General features: G+C 51.6%; 2 protein-coding genes and 1 non-coding gene across 4 annotated transcripts; 1 reads left to right on the top strand and 2 right to left on the bottom strand.

Annotated features, from left to right (window-relative positions):
- Positions 1 to 4218: 4218 nt before the first annotated feature.
- Positions 4219 to 20310, bottom strand: Sertad1 (SERTA domain containing 1). Of its 2 annotated transcripts, none has more exons than XM_052713001.1 (2): positions 20198 to 20310; positions 4219 to 5235 (listed from the first exon to the last, which is right to left on the bottom strand). In XM_052713001.1, the coding sequence occupies exon 2, from the start codon at positions 5230 to 5232 to the stop codon at positions 4516 to 4518; it is 717 nt and encodes a 238-aa protein (XP_052568961.1). In that variant the 5' UTR covers positions 5233 to 5235; positions 20198 to 20310; the 3' UTR covers positions 4219 to 4515. The 2 variants fall into 2 exon arrangements, with proteins under 2 accessions (XP_052568961.1, XP_052568960.1); XM_052713000.1 differs by lacking the exon at positions 20198 to 20310 and adding an exon at positions 7347 to 7535.
- Sertad3 (SERTA domain containing 3) lies at positions 16371 to 20308 on the bottom strand. The gene is made up of 2 exons (XM_052713002.1): positions 20198 to 20308; positions 16371 to 17568 (listed from the first exon to the last, which is right to left on the bottom strand). The coding sequence occupies exon 2, from the start codon at positions 17563 to 17565 to the stop codon at positions 16972 to 16974; it is 594 nt and encodes a 197-aa protein (XP_052568962.1). The 5' UTR covers positions 17566 to 17568; positions 20198 to 20308; the 3' UTR covers positions 16371 to 16971.
- On the top strand, positions 18076 to 18184 carry LOC128095709 (U6 spliceosomal RNA). The gene has a single exon (XR_008213321.1). It is a non-coding gene; the product is annotated as a U6 spliceosomal RNA (small nuclear RNA).
- Positions 20311 to 22077: the final 1767 nt, after the last annotated feature.

Raw genomic sequence — 22077 nt, 5'->3', positions numbered from 1 at the left:
GGATGACAGCTGTACAGGTCATGCCAGGCTTCAAATATTTCTGCAAACACCTCCCCCAGCTTCCCTGTGGTAATAATGATGGAACCCAGGCCCTTAAAATGCTAGGTTGGCACTCTATCACTGAGCTTCCGCCCCTCCCTCACTAGGGGATTTTAGGCAGGTGCTCGGCTGTTGAGTCCTGCCAGTAGCCCTTAGCATTCTGTCTTTTAGCTAATAGACATGGTGCTAACGGTGTGCTCCATCACTCACATTAAAGTTCCAGTACTATAGAGACTGGGGCAGGTACATCACTTGGCCAAGTCTAGGGGTTAGAGACCAATCTGGGCAACACAGTAAGATCCTATATCAACCAAAAATAAAATAAACAACAACAACAAAGCAGGCAACAATAGAAAGCCTTGTTTTGATCCCCAGGACCCATTTAGTTGAAGGCAAGAACTAACCATTGCAAGTTGTCCTCCGACCTCCACATGCACGCCATGACACTTATGTACCCTCCCCAATAAAGAAAGTGTAAGTGTAAAAAAGTAAAGACTTCATGTCAGTCGACATTTTTGTTGTTGGCTTGCTTTTTGAGATAGGGTCTCTGTCAGCGAAGGCTTTCCTTGAATTCACTGTGTAGCCCAGGCTAGCCTCCAGACCATAGCAATCCTCCTGCTTCAGCCTCCAACATGGAAATTCTGGGACTACAGTCACGAGCCACCACATCCAGGTGTTTACCTGCTTCTGAGTGAGGGGTTTGCTATGGAGCTCAGGCTGGCTTTGACCTTGTGACCCTTCTGTCTCAGCCTCCTGGGAGTCCTGGGATTATCGTGCTGGTGGTGTCTGTCCATCTTTCCTACATGGTCTTTCCTGCCTTGCTGTGACTCATGAATGATGTCTCTGTGTCTGTCTTGGTCTTGGTCCTTCATGTCTGTCCTTATGCCTATTTCCTTTTTTGTTTCCTTTCCATTTCTGTCTGTATGTCTTCCTCTCTCTGTGTTTCGTTTTCTCTAACCCAAGAGGTGTGGTCATGGGAAGCTGAGTTTATGGGGGTGGCATCAGCCCAGGCCACCTCCGTAAACACAGGACATCCTGTGGGACGGAAGGGGATGTAGAGAGGTAGAAGTGGCCCTCCTGGGACCACCCTCTCCGGACCCAGCCTGAGCCATGCAGTATCCTAATGACCAGTTCAATCCAGGGACACAAACGTCTCGCTCATCCCTCACATCAGGCCCTTTCCTCCCCGCTGTCTCTGGAGTTCAGTCCCAGGGACCCAATGCCTTTTCCTTGGTGTTCATAACCTCCTCACACACAGTGTCCCTCCATGGGTTCGGCACCAACCCCAGGCCTACTCCTGGTACTTACTCTTCTAGGTGACCCTACTCTCCCCTAGCAGCTCCATCCTACAGCGGGCACCATGGTGTCCCTTTGTCCCTACGGCTGCTCCACTCCTCCCTAAGGTCCCGACTGCGGGCTCCTGAGTTCCAGGGTGACCTCACACCCCGTGTCCACCTGCAGCTGGCAGCATTCGATACAGCAATTATTGGCTCCCCAGTATTTTCACAGAAAAGTTCCTGCTTGTGCCCGTGTGCTCTGGCCCCTCCCTGCCTCCCTCTTGTCTGAGTCTCATCATTGAATTTACAGCTTTTCTTCATTGTTCTAGCCAAACTCAGCTGCTTAGAGACCCCTGAAAACATAAGATCCATCATTTCTCAGCCCCTATACATGCTGTTCTCTTCCTCTCTCGAGAGAGAGCAACAACGCTCTAACTATTCCAATTTACAGAGAACTAGATGGCTCAAAAAAGCTAGGTCACTCAGCCCCAAAGTGGAGAAGTTAGGACTTAAACCCAGGTGGGAGCCAGGTCTTTGTGGTGCAGGTCTGTAATTCCAACGAGTTGAGAGGTTGAGGCGGGAAGATCAAGAGTTTGAGGGCAGCCTAGACTGCAAACTGAAAGGCAAAGCCGGGCGTGGCGGCATGCACCTATAATGTCAGCACTCAGGAGGCAGAGACTGGCAGATGCCTGACTCTGAAGTCACTGTGGTCTACATAGTTCCAGAACAGCCAGGGCTACACAGAGAGACCCTGTCTCAAGGAGGGGGGAGGGGGGGCATGGGAGGCTGGGAGGATGGCGCAGTGGTAAAGGGCTTATCGGAGCCCTAAGCTAGTCCCCACCACCACCACAAACAAATGGAAAAACAGACCAAGTGGTCCAGCTTTTGAGCACCCCTTTTCTTTCCCATGCTTGGCTTGAAGCTTGACACTTCAACAGTATCTGTGAACATCATTTCATTGTCCCTGGGCTGATGCTCCTTGTCCCCAGGGCCTCTTAGTTGTACAGGCTGCATGCTGTGCATCTGTTCCATTTTTAAGGGGCATGTCCCAGGTACCATGCATTTACATCTCTGGCAGATGAAGGTCAAGTGCCTTCCGGAAAGAGCTCGAGTTCCTTACAAAAGGCAAATCCTCTGTACCATCACACTGGAGCCTTTATGATGAGTTTGTATTTGGGGTCCTGTCCCTTTCTCCTCACAAATGACCTCGGGATCTCTCTATAGACTCTACAGTACAGCTGATGCTCAGGTTCTACTCCAGAAGGACACGCCTCCTCAGCCAGCAGATTCCAGGGCCCACTGCATTCCAAGCAAAGTGCTGGCCCTGGCTGGCACTGTGACTCCTTTTCACACAGCCATTGTGTATTCAGGCCATGACACCCCCAGGGCAGCTCCCCTCCATAGGCATTCGCCACCACTACAAACTGTCCCCAGCCACCGTCTCCTCCCTCTGTATTTCAGTAGTTGTTAACACCTATTGTGTACCCAGCCCTGTGTAAAAGGTACGTTTAAGCCTGGAGGCTGAGGAAGGGGACTGATGAGTTCAAGGTCTGTGTAGACTATATTAAGGACCCTGTCTCAAAAAAACAGCCAGGCCTGGTGGTACATGCCTTTAAACTCAACACTCAGGAGATAGAGGCAGGTGGATCCCTGTGAGTTCAAGGCCATCCTGGTATACATAGAAGGTTTCAAGACAGACAGGAATACATAGACCCTGTCTCAAAAACATAATAAACAAACAAACAAACGAATGAATGAATAAGCCAGCATGGGCTACATGGTAAGTTTAAGGCCACCCCGCTGGTATACATAGTGAAAACCTATCTCAAACACTACAGTTGCACATTCCTGTAATCCCAGCATGTAAGGAGGTAAAGGCAGAAGGATCAAGAGTTCAAGGCTAGCCTCCGTTACAAAGTGAGCTAGAGGCCATCGAGGCTACTTGAGCCTCGTCTAAAACAAACAAAAAAAACCGGGAGACCCACACCAGACTGTTCCATTGTAGATCTCCAAACCAGGCACAAGGGGGAGCAGCAGAGCTCAGCCTAAGCGCCCAAGGTCTCGGCCCCTGGCCGTCGATGTCCTGTGGTCTAGGCATGGGAGTCTCCAGGATTTGGGTTCGCGGGCTTAGACGATCCTTAACCTGGCAGCAGTTCCCTGCAGCCATGTCCCATCCGCTTCTCTTGGTGGCCCGCCTCAGCCACTTCCAGAAATGGGCACAGCTTCCTCCGCTCCTCCAGGAAGCCAAGCTCCGCCCGCCCCTTCCCGGCCCCTGGGGCTGCATGCAGCTCCCGCCTCTCCAGCTCCACCCAAGCCTCAGTCTTGGAGCTTCCGGCCCCCGGGGAGGCAGGAGTGGCCCTCCCTCCCTCCCGTGTCACTGTCCCCGGATCCAGGACCCATCCTGCCCTTTCGGTGGCAGTCCGGCCCCCGGCTCCTCCCTCCCTGCCCTCCCCACCATCCTTCCGCTCCCCGGGCCCTGCCCTGCCCTGCCCTGCCCCCACGGCCGCCAGGAAGGACGCAGCCCGGGTCCCGTGCCAGCGCTGTGAGTGTGCGGCCCCTCCCAGCCGGGCCAGGAATGCAGCTGGACCGCGGGGGCGGCCGCAGACACACGGCTCCGGCCAGGCCCAGCACTGCGCTCAGGCAGGCAGGTGGCCCTGGCTTGCCCGGGCCAGGATTGCTTCTAGAAGGAAAGCCAGCTGCCTGCCCCTGAACGTCCTGCCTTCTCTCCACTAAGCTTAGTGACTTTATTTTGGGAGACCTCCTGAAAGTTCCTGCCCTTTGCTCAAAGATATTTCATGCCGGACGTGAATTTTAGTCCCCTATAACTGTGGAGGTGTCACGGGATTATGAGTTTGATGTTATTTCTTCCTTGATTGGCACAGATGCAAAAAAGCACACGCACTTAATATTTCCCAAAGCTGTTTTTAATTTCAAAAATTATGAGGTCTCTTCCCACACTGGGGATAATGGGATGGGATAGCCCAGACTATTGTCCCAGGGGATCAGTCCAAGCCCCAGCCTGGCCCAAACACATTGCAGTCACCAGGTGTCATTTCACCACGTGGATGGATGTGAAGTTGCCCAGAACTCAGTACTGTCTCTCCAAGGTGACCCCGGTCCTCCTGTGTCATGCCAAGGTGGAATGGTCTAACCATCAGGCTCAACTCAGACGCCAGCCAACCATCCCTAGGTCTAGGGGTCAGCGCCCAGGCCCCGGTGGCCGTTCTAGTGCCTGTGTGCCTACTAATACGTCCATGAGGTAGTCCAGTTCAGCCTCGTCCAACTCTGGAGTTTCCTCCTTGGCCGGACCATTCTCAGGGCCAGGTTTGAGCCCCTCAGAGGCTGGTACCCAAAGTTCACTGTCATACATGGAGGTATCAATGTCCTCAAATAAGCCCTCCAGTCCATCGTCCAGCAGACAGCCAGTGGCTGGGCCTAGCAAGTCCAAGGCACCCAGGTTAGGTGGGACACCCCCAACGGAGCGGCCTGGAGGCCCCTCATCTGCTTGGGGTTGGGGGACCTGGTTCAGGTCCTCAATGTGGTTGAGATCTTCCAGGAGGCTGGCCATGGAGGCTGAGAGGCCAGCGTCCGAGCTAGCCAGAAGGCTGTCTGTCACAGAGGGGGCTGTGGGTGGCATGGGCACAGGCGGGAGGGCAGTTGTAGGTTCCATGGATGCCTGGATGCGCCGCAGCGTGTTCACCACCAGCACCAGGTGCCGGAGGTCGGGCTCACTCTGCCGCAGGCTATGATGAAGCTTGAGCACGGAGAGGTCAAACAGAGAACTGGAAGCTACGGCTGGAGGGGCCTGTGCCACTGCTGGGTGGCTTTGATCCAACCACCAGGAGTCCACTGAGAGAGCTTCCTTCTCCTCCTCCTCCTCCTCCTCCCGTTTGCGCTTCAAACCCTTGCTCAGCATCGTCTGCAGAGGAAGGAACCATTCGGTTATGGAAAGCCAATATTCAGAACACGCCCAGCTCTGACAACTGCTGTCAGCGTGGGCCTGACAGGTCAACTAACCTCCCAGTCTAGGGTTTCTAAGCAAACACGGCCTCGACCTTGCTACAGAGCCAACTTATGATCGATCTTCCCTTCCCCACCTCCCCGGTGCTGGGATTACAGGTGTGTGCCACCAGACCTGGTATACTGAATGCTGGGATGGAACCTAGGGCTTCCTGCATGTAAAGCAAACATTCTACCAACCGAGCCCCCTCAGTGAACTTCTAAGATACATTGTAAGTTGCTGTACAGAGTAGATTAAAAGAACAAACAGCCCCTGCAACATAGTCATTAGCACTTTCAAGTTTTACTTTTATTTTAAATTTTCTGTTCATGTGTACACACACACACACACACACACACACACACACACACACACACACACACACGAGAGTGCAGATGCCCAAAGAAGCCAGCTATTGGGGTCCCTGGAGCTGGAGTTACAGTAATTGTGAGCCATCCGATATTCGTGCTGGGAACCTAACTTAGGTCCTCTGTAGGAACAGCAAGCTCCTAACCACCAATAGTTAGTATTTATTTGCAAGTACTTTTTGGTTTTGCTCTTTTCATTTTGTTTCATTTTTTCTTCTTATTTTTCAAGCTGGTTTTTGCTCTTTTGAGACAGGGCCTCACACTGTAGCCCAGGCTGGTTGGCTATTCCAGGCAATCCTCCTGCCGCAGTCTCCCAAGGGTTAGGATTACAGGTATGTGCTGCCTCTTGATTGTAAATGTAGCCTTCTTATACAGTTCAATACAGAGTATCTGCTTTGCATCAAACACTAAATAATCAAATACAGGAAATGTACTGATAATGGTAGGAAGGTGCCATCCTGGAGGTAGTCAGGGCAGTTTTTGGAAAGATACATTGGAGCTGAGCTCTGATTTATGCAGTGTAGGCTATGGAAACCAGGGCCAGGCATTCCCGGAAGAGCCAACTGAGACCGAGAGAGGCAAACCTTAACTGGGGAAGAAGAAAAAAAAAGAAAGAAAGAAAAAAAAAAAAAACCACCACACAAGAAGCAAGCGCACAGAGTGTCACGGTAGGAGTCCCAGTGGGGGTGGGGAGCAGGCAGGAGGCGCGGGCAGAAGTAGGAGGTTTGGATTTTCAGAGTGACAGGGCAGAGTCATGGAGGGAGGATCTAGGCAGGGGGATGAGTGGTGATGTTAGCTGCTGCCTTGGGGAGGAGTGGTGGTGGGGTGAAGGTTTGGGGATAGAAGTGGGCTTGAACTGCCTTCGCAGGCTGCTGCACTCGCTGGGATGCTGACCGCTTGAGTTTAGAGCCTAAGCTGTTAATAGTCATGCAAGGAAGTGGTGGATCCTGAACTTATTGGGGAGAGAGAGCCGAAGGGCAGCGGGAGTCAGTCATTGACAGAAGTTTGAAAATCGATACTTTCTTCATGGTGAGAAGCCTAGAGTTTGGGATCCCTAGTCTAACCTACCGGGGGCACAAAGGCTGTAGGGGCTCAGTCCTGGGGACGCTGCCTAGACCTGGCATAACACTAAAAATCGAGTCTTTACACTTTTCGCTGAAGACCCGGGAGCAGGCAACCGCAGGAATTCAGCCCCCACCCTGACTCCGCCCCCCCGAGTCCAGGCGCCCCCTAGCGGTACCGCGGCCTGGGTTCCCCGGGGACTCCGGCCACTCAGACCCGGGGATCCTCTCCACTCCTCAGCGTCTCGCCCATGCCTCCCCGGCCCTTGCGAGCTGCGACCCCCGCGGGCCGCTCAGCTCTCAGGGCCTCCCCTCGCTTCCGGAAGGCAGCGGAGGCGGCTCCTCCCGGAGCGGCGGCGGCGGCGGCGGGGGCGGGTGAGTCACGCAGCCGGAGCCAGGGAGCCGGCGCCTCCGCCCCCTTCTCGGGCTCCGGCGTGATTCACTCAGCCCGGCCCGGACGGGCGTCACGTACATACAGGCCCCGAGCGCCTCGATCCCGGACAGCCCGGGTGAGCATCTACCTAACCGGGGGATCGAACGCGCTAAAGAACCCGGCCGCCGGTACCCTCTTTCTCCCTACCAGGCCCCTTCATTTACATACCCGAACACTCGCGACCAATCAGAACAAAGAGAGAGCCACACTCAGCCAATCAGGAAGCGGCAGCAGCAGCATCGCTTGCTCGCTGGGCTCCGGCAACCGACACCTGGGACGGTGGACGCTGTTCTGACTCGGGCGCACGACTCCAGCCACTCCACAATCCCTAGTTCCCGCCCACTCGCGTGGCGGCCCCGCCCTCCAGCTCAGGGATCGGCTCTCGGTGGCGGTGCTGGGCGGAGCCTGAGCGGGGCCAGTTCCAAAAAGGAGGGGAGGCTGTCTTTAAGGCGCATGCCCGGGCGCGCTACCGGAGCAAAAGGGTAGACCAGTAGCGATTTCCCCTATGGGGCGGTGACAGGTAGGGGCTTTGGACGTTTGAAGGTACAGGCCGGTCACCTCATGTGTGATCGTGGAAAAATGTATGACTTCTGGGAGAGGGGAACCGTTTGTTACATCGACCTTCCTGAGAGTTACAAATTAAGAGCGTTGTCTCAGTAGGAGCATTATACCAGAAATCAACTACAGCCGGACTCCGCTATAATTAAAGACCGGAGTAAGGTGGGGATGGAATGACATTAGGGTCACATCCTGGACATCAGTTCCGGAGTAGCTGTGTGACTTTGGGCAACAGTTTAAATCCCTCAAAATCTCAGTTTCCTGGGGGGCGTGGTTGTTCACACCCATATTCCCAGCATGGGAAGACTGAAGCCGGGGGATTGCTTTGAGTTTGAGGCCAGATTGGTCTACATAGTGATTTCCAGGACAGCCTGGATTTCAGAGTGAGATCCTGTCTCAAAAAAGAAAAGGCGAGCCGGGCGGTGGTGGCGCACGCCTTTAATCCCAGCACTCGGGAGGCAGAGGCAGGCGGATCTCTGTGAGTTCGAGGCCAGCCTGGTCTACAGCGCGAGATCCAGGAAAGGCGCAAAGCTACACAGAGAAACCCTGTCTCGAAAAACCAAAAAAAAAAAAAAAAAAAAAAAGAAAGAAAAGGCGAAATTTTTTTATTGTTTTGTTTTTTGAGACAGTTTCACTAAGTTGCCCAGGTTAGCCTGGAAAACAGAGCAATCTCATCCTCTCAAGTAACAGGAATTATGGGCTCCTGCATTCCAGATCCAACTAATAGTCTGTCTGTTTGTTTTTTGTTTTTGGTCTTTTGAGACAGGATTTCTCTGGGTAGCCCTGGCTATCCTGGGACTCTCTTTGTAGACTGGGCTGGCTGCAAACTCACAGAGATCCACCTGCCTCTACCTTGGAGTGCTGGGATTAGAGGCGTGCGCCACAGCTGGCCTCTAGCTAGTCTTAAAGATGTCTGGGGAGGTGCAGTTCTGTGAAAGAGTGCTTGCTTACTGGCTTAGCAGTCCACCTGTGTTTGAGGACAGCGCTGCAAAGTAAAAAAAAAAAAAAAAAAAAAAAAAGCCGGGCGGTGGTGGCGCACGCCTTTAATCCCAGCACTCGGGAGGCAGAGCCAGGCGGATCTCTGTGAGTTCGAGGCCAGCTTGGGCTACCAAGTGAGTTCCAGGAAAGGCACAAAGCTACACAGAGAAACCCTGTCTCGAAAAACCAAAAAAAAAAAAAAAAAAAAAAAAAGCCTGATGATCGACTAAAAGTAGAATGTTAGGGACAGAAAAGAGAAAGAACTCAGTGGTTAAAAGCATTTGATCTTGTAGAGGACCAGGTTCAGTTCCCAGCACCCACATGGCAACTTACTGCTACCTGTAACTGTAGCCCCAAGAGACCAACACCCTCTCTTGGCCTTCTCAGGCACCTGCATACACAGAATACATATGCAGAAAAGCAGGCACACACACACGTAAATACAAATAAATACAAAGAGTAGGATGTTGGGTTGGCGAGATGGCTCGGAGGGGAAAGCCACCTGTGCTGCTGAGTGATAAGCTGAGTTCTACCCCAGGTCCCACCTGGTAGAAAGAATAAACAGACTCAAGCTGTCTTCTGACTTCTGCACACACACACACTCACACACTCACACACACACACACACACACTCACACACACACACTCACTCACACACACACACACGTATTCATACAAATTCTTTGGCAGAGCTAGTCTGAGGAGCTGGAGAGGTGGCTTAGAGGCTGAGAGCACTGGCTGTTCTTCCAGAGGACCAGGGTTCGATTCCCAGCACCCGCGTGTTAGTCCAGTGCTTCTCTGTAACTCCAGTTCTAGGGAGTCAGATGCCCCTTTCTGGCTTCTTTGGATACCAGGCAAATATGTGGTATACAGACACACATGCAGGCAAAACACCCATATACATAAAACAAAATAAAACTTTTTAAAAAAAGCTATCCTGTAATCAATAAAGATTCAAGCATTACCGTGGAAAAAAAACTAAACTGGGTGTGGTGACCCACACCTTTAATCCCAACACTTGGGAGGCAGAGGCAGGTAGATTCGCTAAATTCAAGGCCAGCCTGGTCTACAGAGTGAGTTCCAGGACAGCCAGGGCTACACAGAGAACTCTTGTCTCAAAAAACCAGAGAGCCAGGCAGTGGTGGCACACGCTTTTAATCCCAGTACTCCGGAGGCAGAGGCAGGCGGATCTCTGTGAGTTCGAGGCCAGCCTGGTCTAAAGAGCGAGCTCCAGGAAAGGTGCAAAGCTACACAGAGAAACCCTGTCTCGAAAAACAAAACAAAAAAACCAGAGAGAAAGAATAGTAGTTGCTTGTCAGCCTTTGGGTTAAGGTCAAAAGGTCTATTAGGTGAACACACACAATTCTCTCTACACAATCTATTGTTATGGCCTGGCCAAAAGGAGGTTCAGAAAGAGCTGGGTGTGGTGGCACACCGCTATCCTCCCTGCATGCAGAACACAAAGGCAAGAGATCAGCTTGTGCTTTATAACACAAATGTGTCAAAAAAAAAAAAAAAGAAGTAGTCTAGAGCCTGCTAATGGCTCAAGAGGCTCACTGTAGACCACACACCAAACAGCTCACAGAGCCGTTTTTGTCTTTTGGTTTGTTTGTTTGTTTGTTTGTTTTTTTTTTTTTTTGGTTTCTCGAGACAGGGTTTCTCTGTGTAGCTTTGTGCCTTTCCTGGAACTCACTTGGTAGTCCAGGCTGGCCTCGAACTCACAGAGATCCTCCTGGCTCTGCTTAACCTACATCAATTGAGTATCTATTATGGATGGGCTATATACAAGCATAACAATCCTGCACGTGACACGGCTTTCTATTTCCTGGGTCAGGGGAGAGGGCAAAGACAAAAAAGAAACCTAGCCAGGTTGACTACTGGAATCCTACTGCCCAGGAAGCAGAGGCAGAAGGATGCACAGTTTAAAATGAGCCTGGGGCTAGACTCTTGTCTCAAAAAACAAAACAAATAAACAAAAACAAAACAAGCTGGGCGGTGGTGGCACACACCTTTAACCCAGCACTGGGAGGCAGAGGCAGGTGGGTCTCTGTGAGTTAAAGGCCAGCCTGGTCTACAGAGGGAGTTCCAGGACAGCCAGGGCTACACAGAGAAACCCTGTCTCAAAAAAACAAAACAAAACCAAAACCAAGATAGGGCTGGCCATCTGGCCCAGTGGGTAAAGGAGCTTGCTGCCAAACACTACTTCCTAAGTTTGGTCTCCAGAATTCTCATGGAGGAAAGAAAGAACTGACTTCCTCAATTTCTCCTCTGACCTCCACACGGGTGCTGTAGTGTGTACACACACACACACACACACACACACACTAAAAAAAAGAAAGAAAAGAGGAAACTAAAATAAAGACAGGTGTGGTGATACACGCCAGCAGTTCTAGCACTGTGGAGCTGGAGGTTCAGGAGTTCAAGGCTAGCTTCAGCTACACAGCGATTTCAAGCTTTCCAGAGCCCAGGTAAATAAATAAATGTACAAGAAAAAATAAAACAAAAGCTGTGAAACTTGGAGTGAGGTTACGGGGATGTCTCAGTGATGATATTTGATAGTTGGCCTGAGACAGGGTCTCACGTAGCCCAGGCTGGCCTAAAACTGTTGAGAATATTCCTGAAGCCCTGACCCTCCAGTGGGAGACTAAGAGGTGCCACTTGGCAGAAACTCGACAGCAGAGAGAGAGGGGAAGAAAGGTGAAGCCAGAGTTGACAGAGCAGGCTAGAGCCAGCGCAGAGACCCCGAGGTGCTGTTTGTCAGGCAGGTAAGCCAGTTGAACTGGCTTGGAAACGCCCAGAGAGGACGTAAGAGAAGTCGCTAGAAGTTTAGACCTTTGTCCACATTCAACAAAATAAGACGAGACCCTTGAAGATGACGAAAGGAGAAAGAAAGGAAGTTAAAAGAATTTCTGCCTCTTGAACTGAACACGGCGGGATGACAGAGAGACCCAGGGAGAGGTGCCTGCAGCCAGGGCGGTCCGAGGGAGCCTTCCCTAGGAGGTGACATTGGAGCAGGGACCAGAAAGTGGAGAAGGAGTTAGGAATTCAACGATTGGGGGAAGGGAGAGAGAGACTGGGCCTTGAGAAATGAAACCAGAGGCTAAGCCACCAGGCCTGGCAGGCAAGGAAAGGGGGGGGAACCTCGCCAGCTGGGGAGGGAGGGAGGGAGGGAGGGAGGGAAGGAAAGAGGAAGGGAGGGAGGAAAGAAGGATGGTCCGGGGGAGCGTCCCGCCCCTAGCCAGCCGCCCCACCCGGCCCCTGGGGAGGGAGGAGGCGCCAGGCCGGCTGCCGGCCTCTGCTGCTGCCTCCCAGGTCTCCTGCCCGCTGGCCAGCCCGGTTCGGAGGGTGGGCAGGTGGGTGGGACGCAGCCACCGCGCCACGCCCAGGCCCTCCGGGGCCCATCCCCCACCAAAGTCCAGCTGAGGCGGGCGGGTTGGGGAAGGTGGACTCTGGCCTCTCGGGTTGGTCCCTCTGTAGGGCCAGCCTTTCCACTTCTGGGGCCAGTTCTTAATTAGGGAAGGAGCTTGGCCGCCCTGAACCTCCCTAGGTTCACCTGGAAATGAGGGGGGTACTTCTTAGATTGGCTGGTCGCTGCTGTCAAGCTCCTGGGTTATTCCTCCACCTCCTCTTCATCCTTCTTTCCCTCTTCCTCCTCCTCATCTGTTTCTTTCTGAACACGTTCTCTCTCAGTAACCTAGACTTACCTACAAGTGGTCATTCTCCTACCCTACCTCCCAAGTGCGGGGATGACAGGGTTTGTGCCTCCACGCCCAGCTCCTCTCACTTGCTTTAGGGAAGTAAAAGACTTCGAAGGAAAAGGTGAGTCAGACCTCATCCCCTCAGCCGAACACTCTCCCAGTGGCCTCCCTCTCTGCAGGAGAGAGGCTAAACTCCTCCCAGTTGGACAGTCATTAGACCCTACATGCTGGCCCTCACCCTTGTCTCAACTCTTCTGGTGATCAACCCCTTGCTCCATGCTGCTGCAGTCATACTAAGGGGCTTCACTGCTGGACAAACGTTCTGCGCATGCTCTGACTTCAGGGCCTTTTGCATGGGTAGTTTCTCCAGCATGACTTTATCCCTCACCTCCTGTAGGACTTCATCCAAATGTCACCCTGTCCATGAGCCCATCTTTGGTCATTTCATCTAAACAGTATTACTGCCCCTCACGCCCCCAATCACATGACTTCCTTTCTAGAACTCATGGTCTTCCTGCCTCAGCCCCTGTATGCTTGACTCAAGGCATGCACCTTCACCCCAGCTCCGACCATTCAGATCTGGAGGTACCGAGGAGGTGCTGTGATCGCAGGAGTAAGGGTGTATGTCTAGAGAGTCGGGCAGGGAGTTGTGTCCATTGCCAGGCCTGGAGTTCATTTTGCACGTTAATAATCTTTCTTTTGTGTGTGCTTGTTGCGTTCATATTCATGTGTGTGTGGATATAAACATGTGTGTCCACATGCATGTGGCAGCCGGAAGCCAACACTGGATGTCTTTCTCCATCACTCTCCGCTTCAGGGCCTTTCACTAAACCCGGAGCTTACTGACTCTAATCTGGCTAGCCAGCTTGCTCTGAGGATCCCCCACCTCTGTCTTCTGAATGCTGGGATTCTGGGGATCCAAGCTCAGGGCCTTCTGCTTTTGTGACAAGTGCTCTATCTACTGAGCCATCTTCCCAGCCCAACAACTGGGCAGGGGGAGCACTACTGGGCAAAGTCCCACCTCTGAGAGTTTCTGATAGAGTTGGAGGCTAACCATGAACAGGTAATAAATAACCTGGGTTTGCACAGGTGCTATTAAGAAAGTCAAACAACTTAGCATGGTGGAGCACACCTTTAATCCCAGCACTTGGGAGGCAGAAGCAGACTGATCTCTGTGAGTTCGAGGCCAGCTTGGCCAACATAGTAAGTTCCAAGGCTACATAGAAAGACCCCATCTCACCAAAAAAAAAAAAAAAAAAAAAAAAAAAAAAGGAAAGAAAGTCACACATCATACAGGGGCTGTGGTTAAGAACTTAAGAACAGGACTGCTCTTCTAGAGGACCCTCACCTTTTTTTTTTTTTTTAAGAGATTTATTTATTTATTATTTATACAAAAAGAGGGTGCCAGATCTCATTAATGGTTGTGAGCCACCATGTGGGTGCTGGGAATTGAACTCAGGACCTCTGGAAGAGCAGCCAGTGCTCTTAACCGCTGAGCCATCTCTCCAGCCCCCAGATGCTCACTTGCTCACTTTTATTCCCAGTGGGAGTAGAAGCTGGTGGAAGTTTCAAGGAAGAGAAAGATGTGATTTAATTAGCATTCTTTTTGTTTCTGTTTGAGGACAACCTGAGGTAGTTGCCACCTTCCACTCAGAGATAGAGTCTCTTGTTCACCAGCACATATGGCAGGCTAGCTGGCCAACATTCTTGGGGGATTGGCCTGAACCCCACATTTGTGGTACTGCATACAATCTTTTTGTTTTGTTTTGTTTGTTTTTGGTTTTCGAGACAGGGTTTCTCTGGGTAGCCCTGGCTGTCCTGGAACTCGCTCTGTAGACTAGGCTGACCTCGAACTCAGAAATTCATCTGCATCTGCCTCCCGACTGCTAGGATTAAAGGCATACCCTATTAACACCTAGCAATCCCATAAGACCTTTATGTGGGTTCTGGGAGTCCCAACTTAGGTCCTCAATCCTACTTGACAAGCACTTTACCCACAAAACCATTTCCCAGCACCCTCTTCTACTTTTATTGTTATTTTTATGACAGGTCTCTAGAGTCTTGTCTCAGCACTGGCTGGATTTGAACTGAGAGACCTACCTGCTCTGTCTTCCAAGTGTTAGGATTAAAGGCATGGGCCACCATGCCTGGCTGACTCTTATTTTTAAAGATAGGTTCAGCTGGGCGGTGGTGGCGCACGCCTTTAATCCTAGCACTCGGGAGGCAGAGCCAGGAAGATCTCTGTGAGTTTGAGGCCAGCCTGGGCTACAGAGTGAGTTCCAGGAAAGGTGCAAAGCTACACTGAGAAACCCTGTCTCAAAACAACAACAACAACAAAAAAAGATAGGTTCAAATGTAGCCCAGGCTTTCATTAAATTTCATATGTTGCTGATCTTCCCACTTCTGACACTCAGGTGTTGGAGTTAAAGGTGGACACCATCACACCTAGCATGGCAGCCATCTTGGGATATGAACTTTTTGGAGACACTTCCCCACAGTCTCCTCATCCCTTTTCGGATTGGCCCTATTTTCAGATAACGTGTTCACTTTCTTAGCTACAAGGCCCCGCCCCCACCTCACCCAAATGAGGTATCTGTTGGAAAGCCAAGAAACCACAAAGAAAAATCCCCATCTTTGCCATGCAACCCTTCCAGAAAAGTCCCTAATGCAGGGCATGCTCACTCGGGCATGGGCAGGGTAGTGACATGGGACACTGCTTCCTGGCCTGCCGCTTCTCTACCCTCACTCTCCTGGTTTTCATCTCTCAAACCAGAAGTGAATTCCTGAACCCAAACTTGTGGCTTTCAAGAATAGCATCCTAAAGCCGGGCGGTGGTGGCGCACGCCTTTAATCCCAGCACTTGGGAGGCAGAGCCAGGCGGATCTCTGTGAGTTCGAGGCCAGCCTGGGCTACCAAGTGAGTTCCAGGAAAGGCGCAAAGCTACACAGAGAAACCCTGTCTCGAAAAACAAACAAACAAACAAAAAAAAACAACAAAAAAAAGAATAGCATCCTAGAGATCTGTGTTGGGGAGTGGGTGGTGGTGGTGGGGGGTGGTGGGCTCTCTTTGGCATCCTGTTTCCCTGTAGGGCCTCAGCAGCACATTCCATAACAAAAGGTTGATTTTTCAGTTGTGAGGCCCTAGCCTGTGACACACGCTCCTCCACATGCACACCCACACCCGTATGATGAGTTTCAGTCCACTGGAAGGATTATAAACACCGAGGTAAACAGGGCTCTCAGGGAGGCTGCAATCCAGCAGCCGCAAACCTGCTTAGGCTCTACCAGAGAGGATGGCTCACCTGAAGGGTACTTGCCTAAAACTCGGTTGGCAGGGGATGGCTCAACAGTAATGTGCTTAATGTGCTTGCCCGCCATGTCCTAGGCTGGCTCCCTAGCTAGCACTCAAACAGAAAACATAGCTCCAGAGCCTAGCAAAATTTGAGTCTTACCCCTGTAGGCCCTTTTCTCTACACCTCTAAACTTCAGGCTTCAAAATGCTATTTTAGCAAGGTGTCTATGCACATCTTTAAGCTGAGCCCCTGGGAGGCAGAGGCAGCTGGATCGTGGTGAAGGAAAGCCTGGACTACACAGTGAGACGGCTTCAAACAAACTGTCTCTTTTGCAAAGGGACAGGGGTCAAGCCCAGGGCCACACACATACATACATACACAAAGCAGGAGTTCAATCATTCAGCTACACTCCAGGCCCCTAAACTTGAAGTTTTTCCTATGCAAATGTAAAATGTGACACAGTATCTGTTTCTTTCTAATCCTGAGGATTAAAGGATTCAGTTTGCATAAAGCAGTTCTGACAATACCCTTAAGCAAGCCAGTAACTGTTTTATACAGTGTTACACTTGACCTACCTTTGTTAAGGAAAGGATGTTAAGTGTCCAGGGAACTTAACAGGCTCTTCCCATCACCCCAGGTAAGTTTACAAATTTAAGACAATTCAAATCTTTCCAAAATACTTTTATTACAAAAAAGAAACACTCAAAAAAAAATAATAATAAAAAACAGCCACTACAAACCCTGCCTTCTTTTTCTTTTAAATAGCATAGCATGGAACTGGTAGCTTTCCATCCCTATTGCACATGGTCCGGCCTGGTTATGAATCAGGAGGCTTCTGGGACTGGGGTCCTGCCAAGGAAGCGGGGTTCAGCCTGCCAGGAGGAGACCAGCCCCTCCCACTCCCTGGAGAGGCAGCCCACCCATCCCCGTTTGACAGGTCCAGTTTTATGTTCCCTGAGGCCCTAGGGGTCACAAGGGCAGTGGGAACTGGAGGCAGAAAAAGTGTGTAAGTGAGAAATCAGACTCCCTGAAACAGAGTCTCGTTAAGGCATTTGGAAGAGATAAATTAATTCAGGAAGACAGACGCACCTTCACGGAAGGCTGGGGTAACCAGACACGCACACATGCAGGGCAGTTTGTGGAATCCTGACATAGGAGGAAAGGAGGCCACAGTCACTGTTTAGAGCCTCTGTTAAACACACATACAAGAGTCACATCCAAGGACCCAGCCCACAGAGGCTGATGCCAGGAAGGACCTCCATCAGTCTTAGGATCCCAAGATGATTTCCATGATGTGATCCAATTCATTCCACTCCCAGGATCCTGGGGCACAGAAGAGGCTTCGGGGAGGCTCCGGGGGTGGAAGTGCAGAGTCCTTTTCCACTGCAGATGTGTCAATGTCCAGAAAGAAGTCATCCAGGCCAGAGTCTCCCAGGTACCGGGAGCTCAGAGCTTCTAAAAACACAGGATCAGCCTGAGGCATCATTTCATTCTGAAGACTCGGGGAAGCCACTGGATTCGGAGGCGAGTCTATCTCACCGATGGATGTATCCAGCTCCCTGAGGATAGAGCCAATAGTGGTAGACAGAGAGAAATCTTCTTCACCCAGGAAGAGAGGCTCCGGGGGCAGGGCTGGTGCTGGAGCTAGGCGAATGGCAGCCTGGAGCTGCTGGAGTGTGTTGTGGATAAGGACATGCCGGCGGAGGCTGGGTGCTCTGGGGCCCAGGCTGCGCTGGACTTTGTCCAGAGAGATTCGGAGCAGGGCTTGCTGGTAGCTCCGAAGACCAGCTGGACTCCAGTCCCACTTCTCATCTTCCTCCTCCTCTTCCACATCAGAATGTTTCCTCTTTAAGCCTCCCATGTCCTGTAGAAAAGAGTCACATCAGATACCTTTGCTTTTTCGGTTTGCTTGTTTGTTGTTTGAAACAGGGTTTCTCTCTGTAGCTTTGTAGACCAGGCTAGCCTTAAATTCAGAGATCCACCCAGTCCGCCCAGTGCTGGGATTAAAAGACACCACTGCTCGGTAAGTCAGATACCTTTGGATTCCACTTTTTCAAGCAAGCCTGTTTAGTTATGGGAGGGCTTTTTGGTTTGTTTGTTTTATCAGAACCTCTACTTAAAGTGCATATAGTCAGACTCCTACAAGGCTAAGAATGGGTGAATAAATGCATGCGATATGATTAAGAGAATAAGATCCGGGGCTGGAGAGATGGCTCAGTGGTTACAAGCACTGACTGCTCTTCCAGAGTACTGGGATTCAATTCCCAGTACCCACATGGCGGCTCAAAACTGCCTGTAACTCCAAGATCTGACACCATCACACAGACATGCATGCAGGCAAAACACCAATGCACCTTAAAAATGAAAGAGAGTGCTCACGCTTTGGCAGCACATATACTAAAATTGGAATGATACAGAGAAGATTAGCATGGCCCCTGTGCAAGGATGACACGCAAATTCGTGAAGCGTTCCTTTTTTTTTTTTTTTTTTTTTTTTTGGTTTTTCGAGACAGGGTTTCTCTGTGTAGCTTTGGAACCTATCCTGGAACTCACTTGGTAGCCCAGGCTGGCCTCGAACTCACAGAGATCTTCCTGCCTCTGCCTCCCGAGTGCTGGCATTAAAGGCGTGCACCACCACCACCACCACCACCACCACCACCACCACCACCACCACCACCGCCTGGCTTTCTCACAATACTTTATTACTATTATTATTTTCGAACAAGTCATAAGCCAGACAGGTGTGGAGTACAGAGCAATGGACCAAAAACCCATTTGAACTCTGCATATGAACTGTGATCTTGGCAAGTCATGATGTCATATCTCTGGCCCTTAGGGGGTTTTGGCTCTTTTCAGACAGGGTTTCTCTGTGTAGCCCTGGAACTCCCTCTGTAGATCAGGGTGGCTTCGAACTCATATCCTACTGACTCTCTCCCAAATGCTGGGCCTAAAGGTGAGCGACACCACGCCCGGCTAAGAAGTGTGTGTGTGATATTCTTTTTTGTTTTTTGTTTTTTGAGACAGGGTTTCCCTATGTAGCTTTGGTGTCTGTCCTGGAGCTTGCTCTGTAGACCAGGCTGGCCTCGAACTCACAGAAATCTGCCTGGCTCTGCCTCCCGAGTGCGCCACCACCGCCCGGCATTCTTCTTCTTCTTCTTTTTTTTTTTTTTTTTTTTTGGTTTTTTTTTCGAGACAGGGTTTCTCTGTGTAGCCTTGCGCCTTTCCTGGAACTCACTTGGTAACCCAGGCTGGCCTCGAACTCACAGAGATCTGCCTGGCTCTGCCTCCCGAGTGCTGGCATTAAAGGCGTGCGCCACCACCGCCCGGCGTTATTCTTCTTTTTACAAGGGTATTTCTGTCTATACCAGCTTCCTACACCATGACCAGGAGTGCTCACAAGAGGGAACCTTTCCACAACTCCAACTTAAAGTTGGATAGAACTGAACCAACACCAAGCTGTGCCCTCTAGCGACCAGTCCAACCATACCACCGTTTCTCATAGGCACCGCCCTTCCCTGGATCTCCAGGTCAGATCCAAAAACACCCCAATATGTCCTCAGGGCCTTCTGGGAACTGTGGACCCAGAGCCGCTGCTGTCGCTTTCGAACTACAATCCCCAGAAGGCCCTGCACGCCCGAGGGACTGGACACACTCGGCCCGCCTGAGAGCATGCTCACTGGAGCCCTGGCTGGTGGGGGAAGGGAACCTGGACGCCCAGCAGCCCAGCGCCGGCCGAGCCCCGCCTTCTGCTGCCTTCGGGGCGGCGAATCTGAGCTCCACGCCCCGAGCGCCCCTCCCCCACCCGACTTCAGCCCGAAAACTGCTTTCTCCGGGTCCCAATCAACCCAGGAAGTTCTGGATTCTTCCCTAAACTGCAGAGAACCACATCTCATCACATCGTTCAAAAACGATAAATAACTCTCGGGTACATAGTCCGGCTGAGGAAGACTATGGATCTCAATTCTGAGACCTCGTCCCAAATCTGCCCTATTCGGCTCGACTTTCAAATGACTCTAGCTTTACTTTCCGAACTCCCCACCCGGCTCTGGGACCCCGACACTGAACTCCCCCCGGCATTCCCTTCTCAGGACGGCGTCTCGGAATCCAAGACTGGGTGCTTGTAGTTCCCGGGTTCCTCTAAATGCTTCATATCCTAGCCTCAAAACTCTCACACTTTGCCCAGAAACCCGTGGAACTCCGAACTCAGCCCATTCGGGGAGACCCAAACTGTCTTATTCTTCCAGATTCGTGCCCCAAAACTTCCTTCTCCGTTTCCCTCGGTTCTCCAGACTCGAACTCCTCCTGAATAACCCTGCCTCCCCTCCGGTGCTGATGCTGGAATTCAGTTTCTAGCCTTCCACCCTCCGAAGCCCATCAGTCACACCAATCTGCGCCCTCCACTCGGGTCCAGACCCCGCTTCCGCCTCTCTCGGGGGCGCGCCCCGTCCTCCTCCAACTTCAGGAAAAAAACCCACACAGGCGGCCACTCCTCACCTCGGCTGCCACGGTCGCCACGACTCCCTCCGGCAAGCCTGCAGCGCTGCGTGCCGCCAGTGCTGGGCAGGAGTCCGGCTCACTTTCCCCGGGCCTCTGGGTCTAGCCGGGGGGCCACTCGGCTCCTCCCCGGAGGCCAGTCGCGAGCCACGATTGGTTGGAATCCTGCCCGCCGTGGGGCGCCATTGGCTAGGAGGAGCCACGGACGCTAGGCTCCGTCCCCTACTGGGCCGGTCCCGTTTAGGTTGGCGACTGGTTAGGGGGCGGGGAGGGATCTCCAGGGCGGAGGGTGGCAATGCCGTCAGAACGGCTTCTTTGGACCCAGCTGTGTTTCTTGCTCCTGTCTCTCTGCAGGCCCCTTACACCAGGCCCAGACCCCACCGCGGAGCGAAGCCCGGTGACACCACTCTCCCCTCCCTTGCGGTTTCGCAGGCTGGGCAGCGGGCGGAGGCCACGCCCCCGGAGTTCTGAAAGCTTGGCCTAAGCGGGGGGGCGGGGAGAGGGAATGACGCACTAAGTATCAGCCAATAGCGTGATGCGGCTTGCGTTACCTGGACGACCGCAGCCCCTCCCCTTAGCTGAAGTCGCTTTGCCTCCCCACCCCCAACCCGTTTTGTAGGCGGAGCCCGTGCTTAATCTTGAGGGGTCTGCTGCTTGTTTGGTGAAACCTGGACCCCAGGCTGCTCCATCCTTTCTCAGATTTGTCTGCCTCCTTCTGCTCACTCTTCATCGCTCCTCGCAGCTCTGGGAACAAACTCAAACTTTTTGGGTTTGGGGATTGAATACTGGAATACTCTGGACAAGCACCATAGGACTGAGCCATTTACCCATAAGATTTTTAAATTTGTATTTGTTTTGTGACATGGTCTCAGAGGGAAGGGTTGGCTTGCCCTTCACTGTCTGGCCTCTGTTGCCCTTCTTCCTGTTCTCTGGGATTCACTTTCAGATTTCGTTTTGTTGTTTTGAGACAGTCTTGTGTAGTCCCAGCTGGACTCGTGTGTAGACAATGCTGGCTACACAATAATTCTCCTGCTTCCATCTCCTCGGTCCTGGAGTTACAGGTGTGCCCCTCAGGGCCAGAAAAGTCCCTCTTTTGTTTCGTTTTCGTGGTGTTGGGGAGGGAACACAGAGCCTAGCTACTGCTCGTCAAAGCACTCTACTGCTGAACGTCATCCCCAGCCATTTTTGTTTATTTTCTGAGTCAGGCTTTTGCTATGTAGCCTAGACTGCCCTGGATTCTGTACCCTCCTGCTTCAGTCTTCTAGGATTTAGGCATTCACCATCTTGTCTGGCTTGCTATCAGTGTTTCTAAAATGGCTCCAATACCTTCTGAGAAATAACATGGGAGGTTTTTTTTTCCTTACCTTATCTCAAGAGTCCAAAGCAAGGCAAGTCCGTAGCAAACTCTCAGCAGCGAGCCTGCAAGACTCTGAATCTTGGTTTTGCTTTTTTTTTTTTTTTTCTAGACAGGGTTTCTCTGTGTAACAGTCCTGGCTGTTCTGAAACTTGCTCTGTAGAGCCGGCTGGCCTCAGCCTCAAACTCAGAGATCTACCTGCCTCTGCCTCCCAAGTGCTGGGATTAAAGATGTGCGCCACTCCCGCTGTCCAGCTTGTTTTGCTTTATTTATTTATATTTTAGGTGCTTTGGTGTTTTGCCTGCATGTATGTCTGTGTGAAGGTGTCAAAAGCCCTGGAACTGGAGTTACACACACGGTTGAGTTGCCATGTGGATGCTGGGAATTGAACCTGGGTCCTCTGGAAGAGCAGCCAGTGCTCTTAACTGCTGAGCCATCTCTCCAGCCCCCAGTTTTGCCTTTTTTTTTTTTTTTTGGTTTTTTGAAAAACCCAAAAACAGGGTTTCTCTGTGTAGCTTTGCGCCT

This window comes from Peromyscus californicus, unplaced genomic scaffold (genome assembly GCF_007827085.1).
Source record: "Peromyscus californicus insignis strain IS unplaced genomic scaffold, ASM782708v3 Scaffold_4__1_contigs__length_199733344, whole genome shotgun sequence".
Classification (NCBI taxonomy): domain Eukaryota; kingdom Metazoa; phylum Chordata; class Mammalia; order Rodentia; family Cricetidae; genus Peromyscus; species Peromyscus californicus.
The sequence above is the reverse complement of the archived record's forward strand: the minus strand, read 5'-3'. Positions and strand labels throughout refer to the sequence as shown.

What these genes read in the sequence shown, in the direction of transcription:
- Sertad3 (XM_052713002.1), bottom strand. Translation starts at nt 17,565, where the DNA reads ATGGGAGGCTTAAAGAGGAAACATTCTGATGTGGAAGAGGAGGAGGAA.
- Sertad1 (XM_052713001.1), bottom strand. Translation starts at nt 5,232, where the DNA reads ATGCTGAGCAAGGGTTTGAAGCGCAAACGGGAGGAGGAGGAGGAGGAG.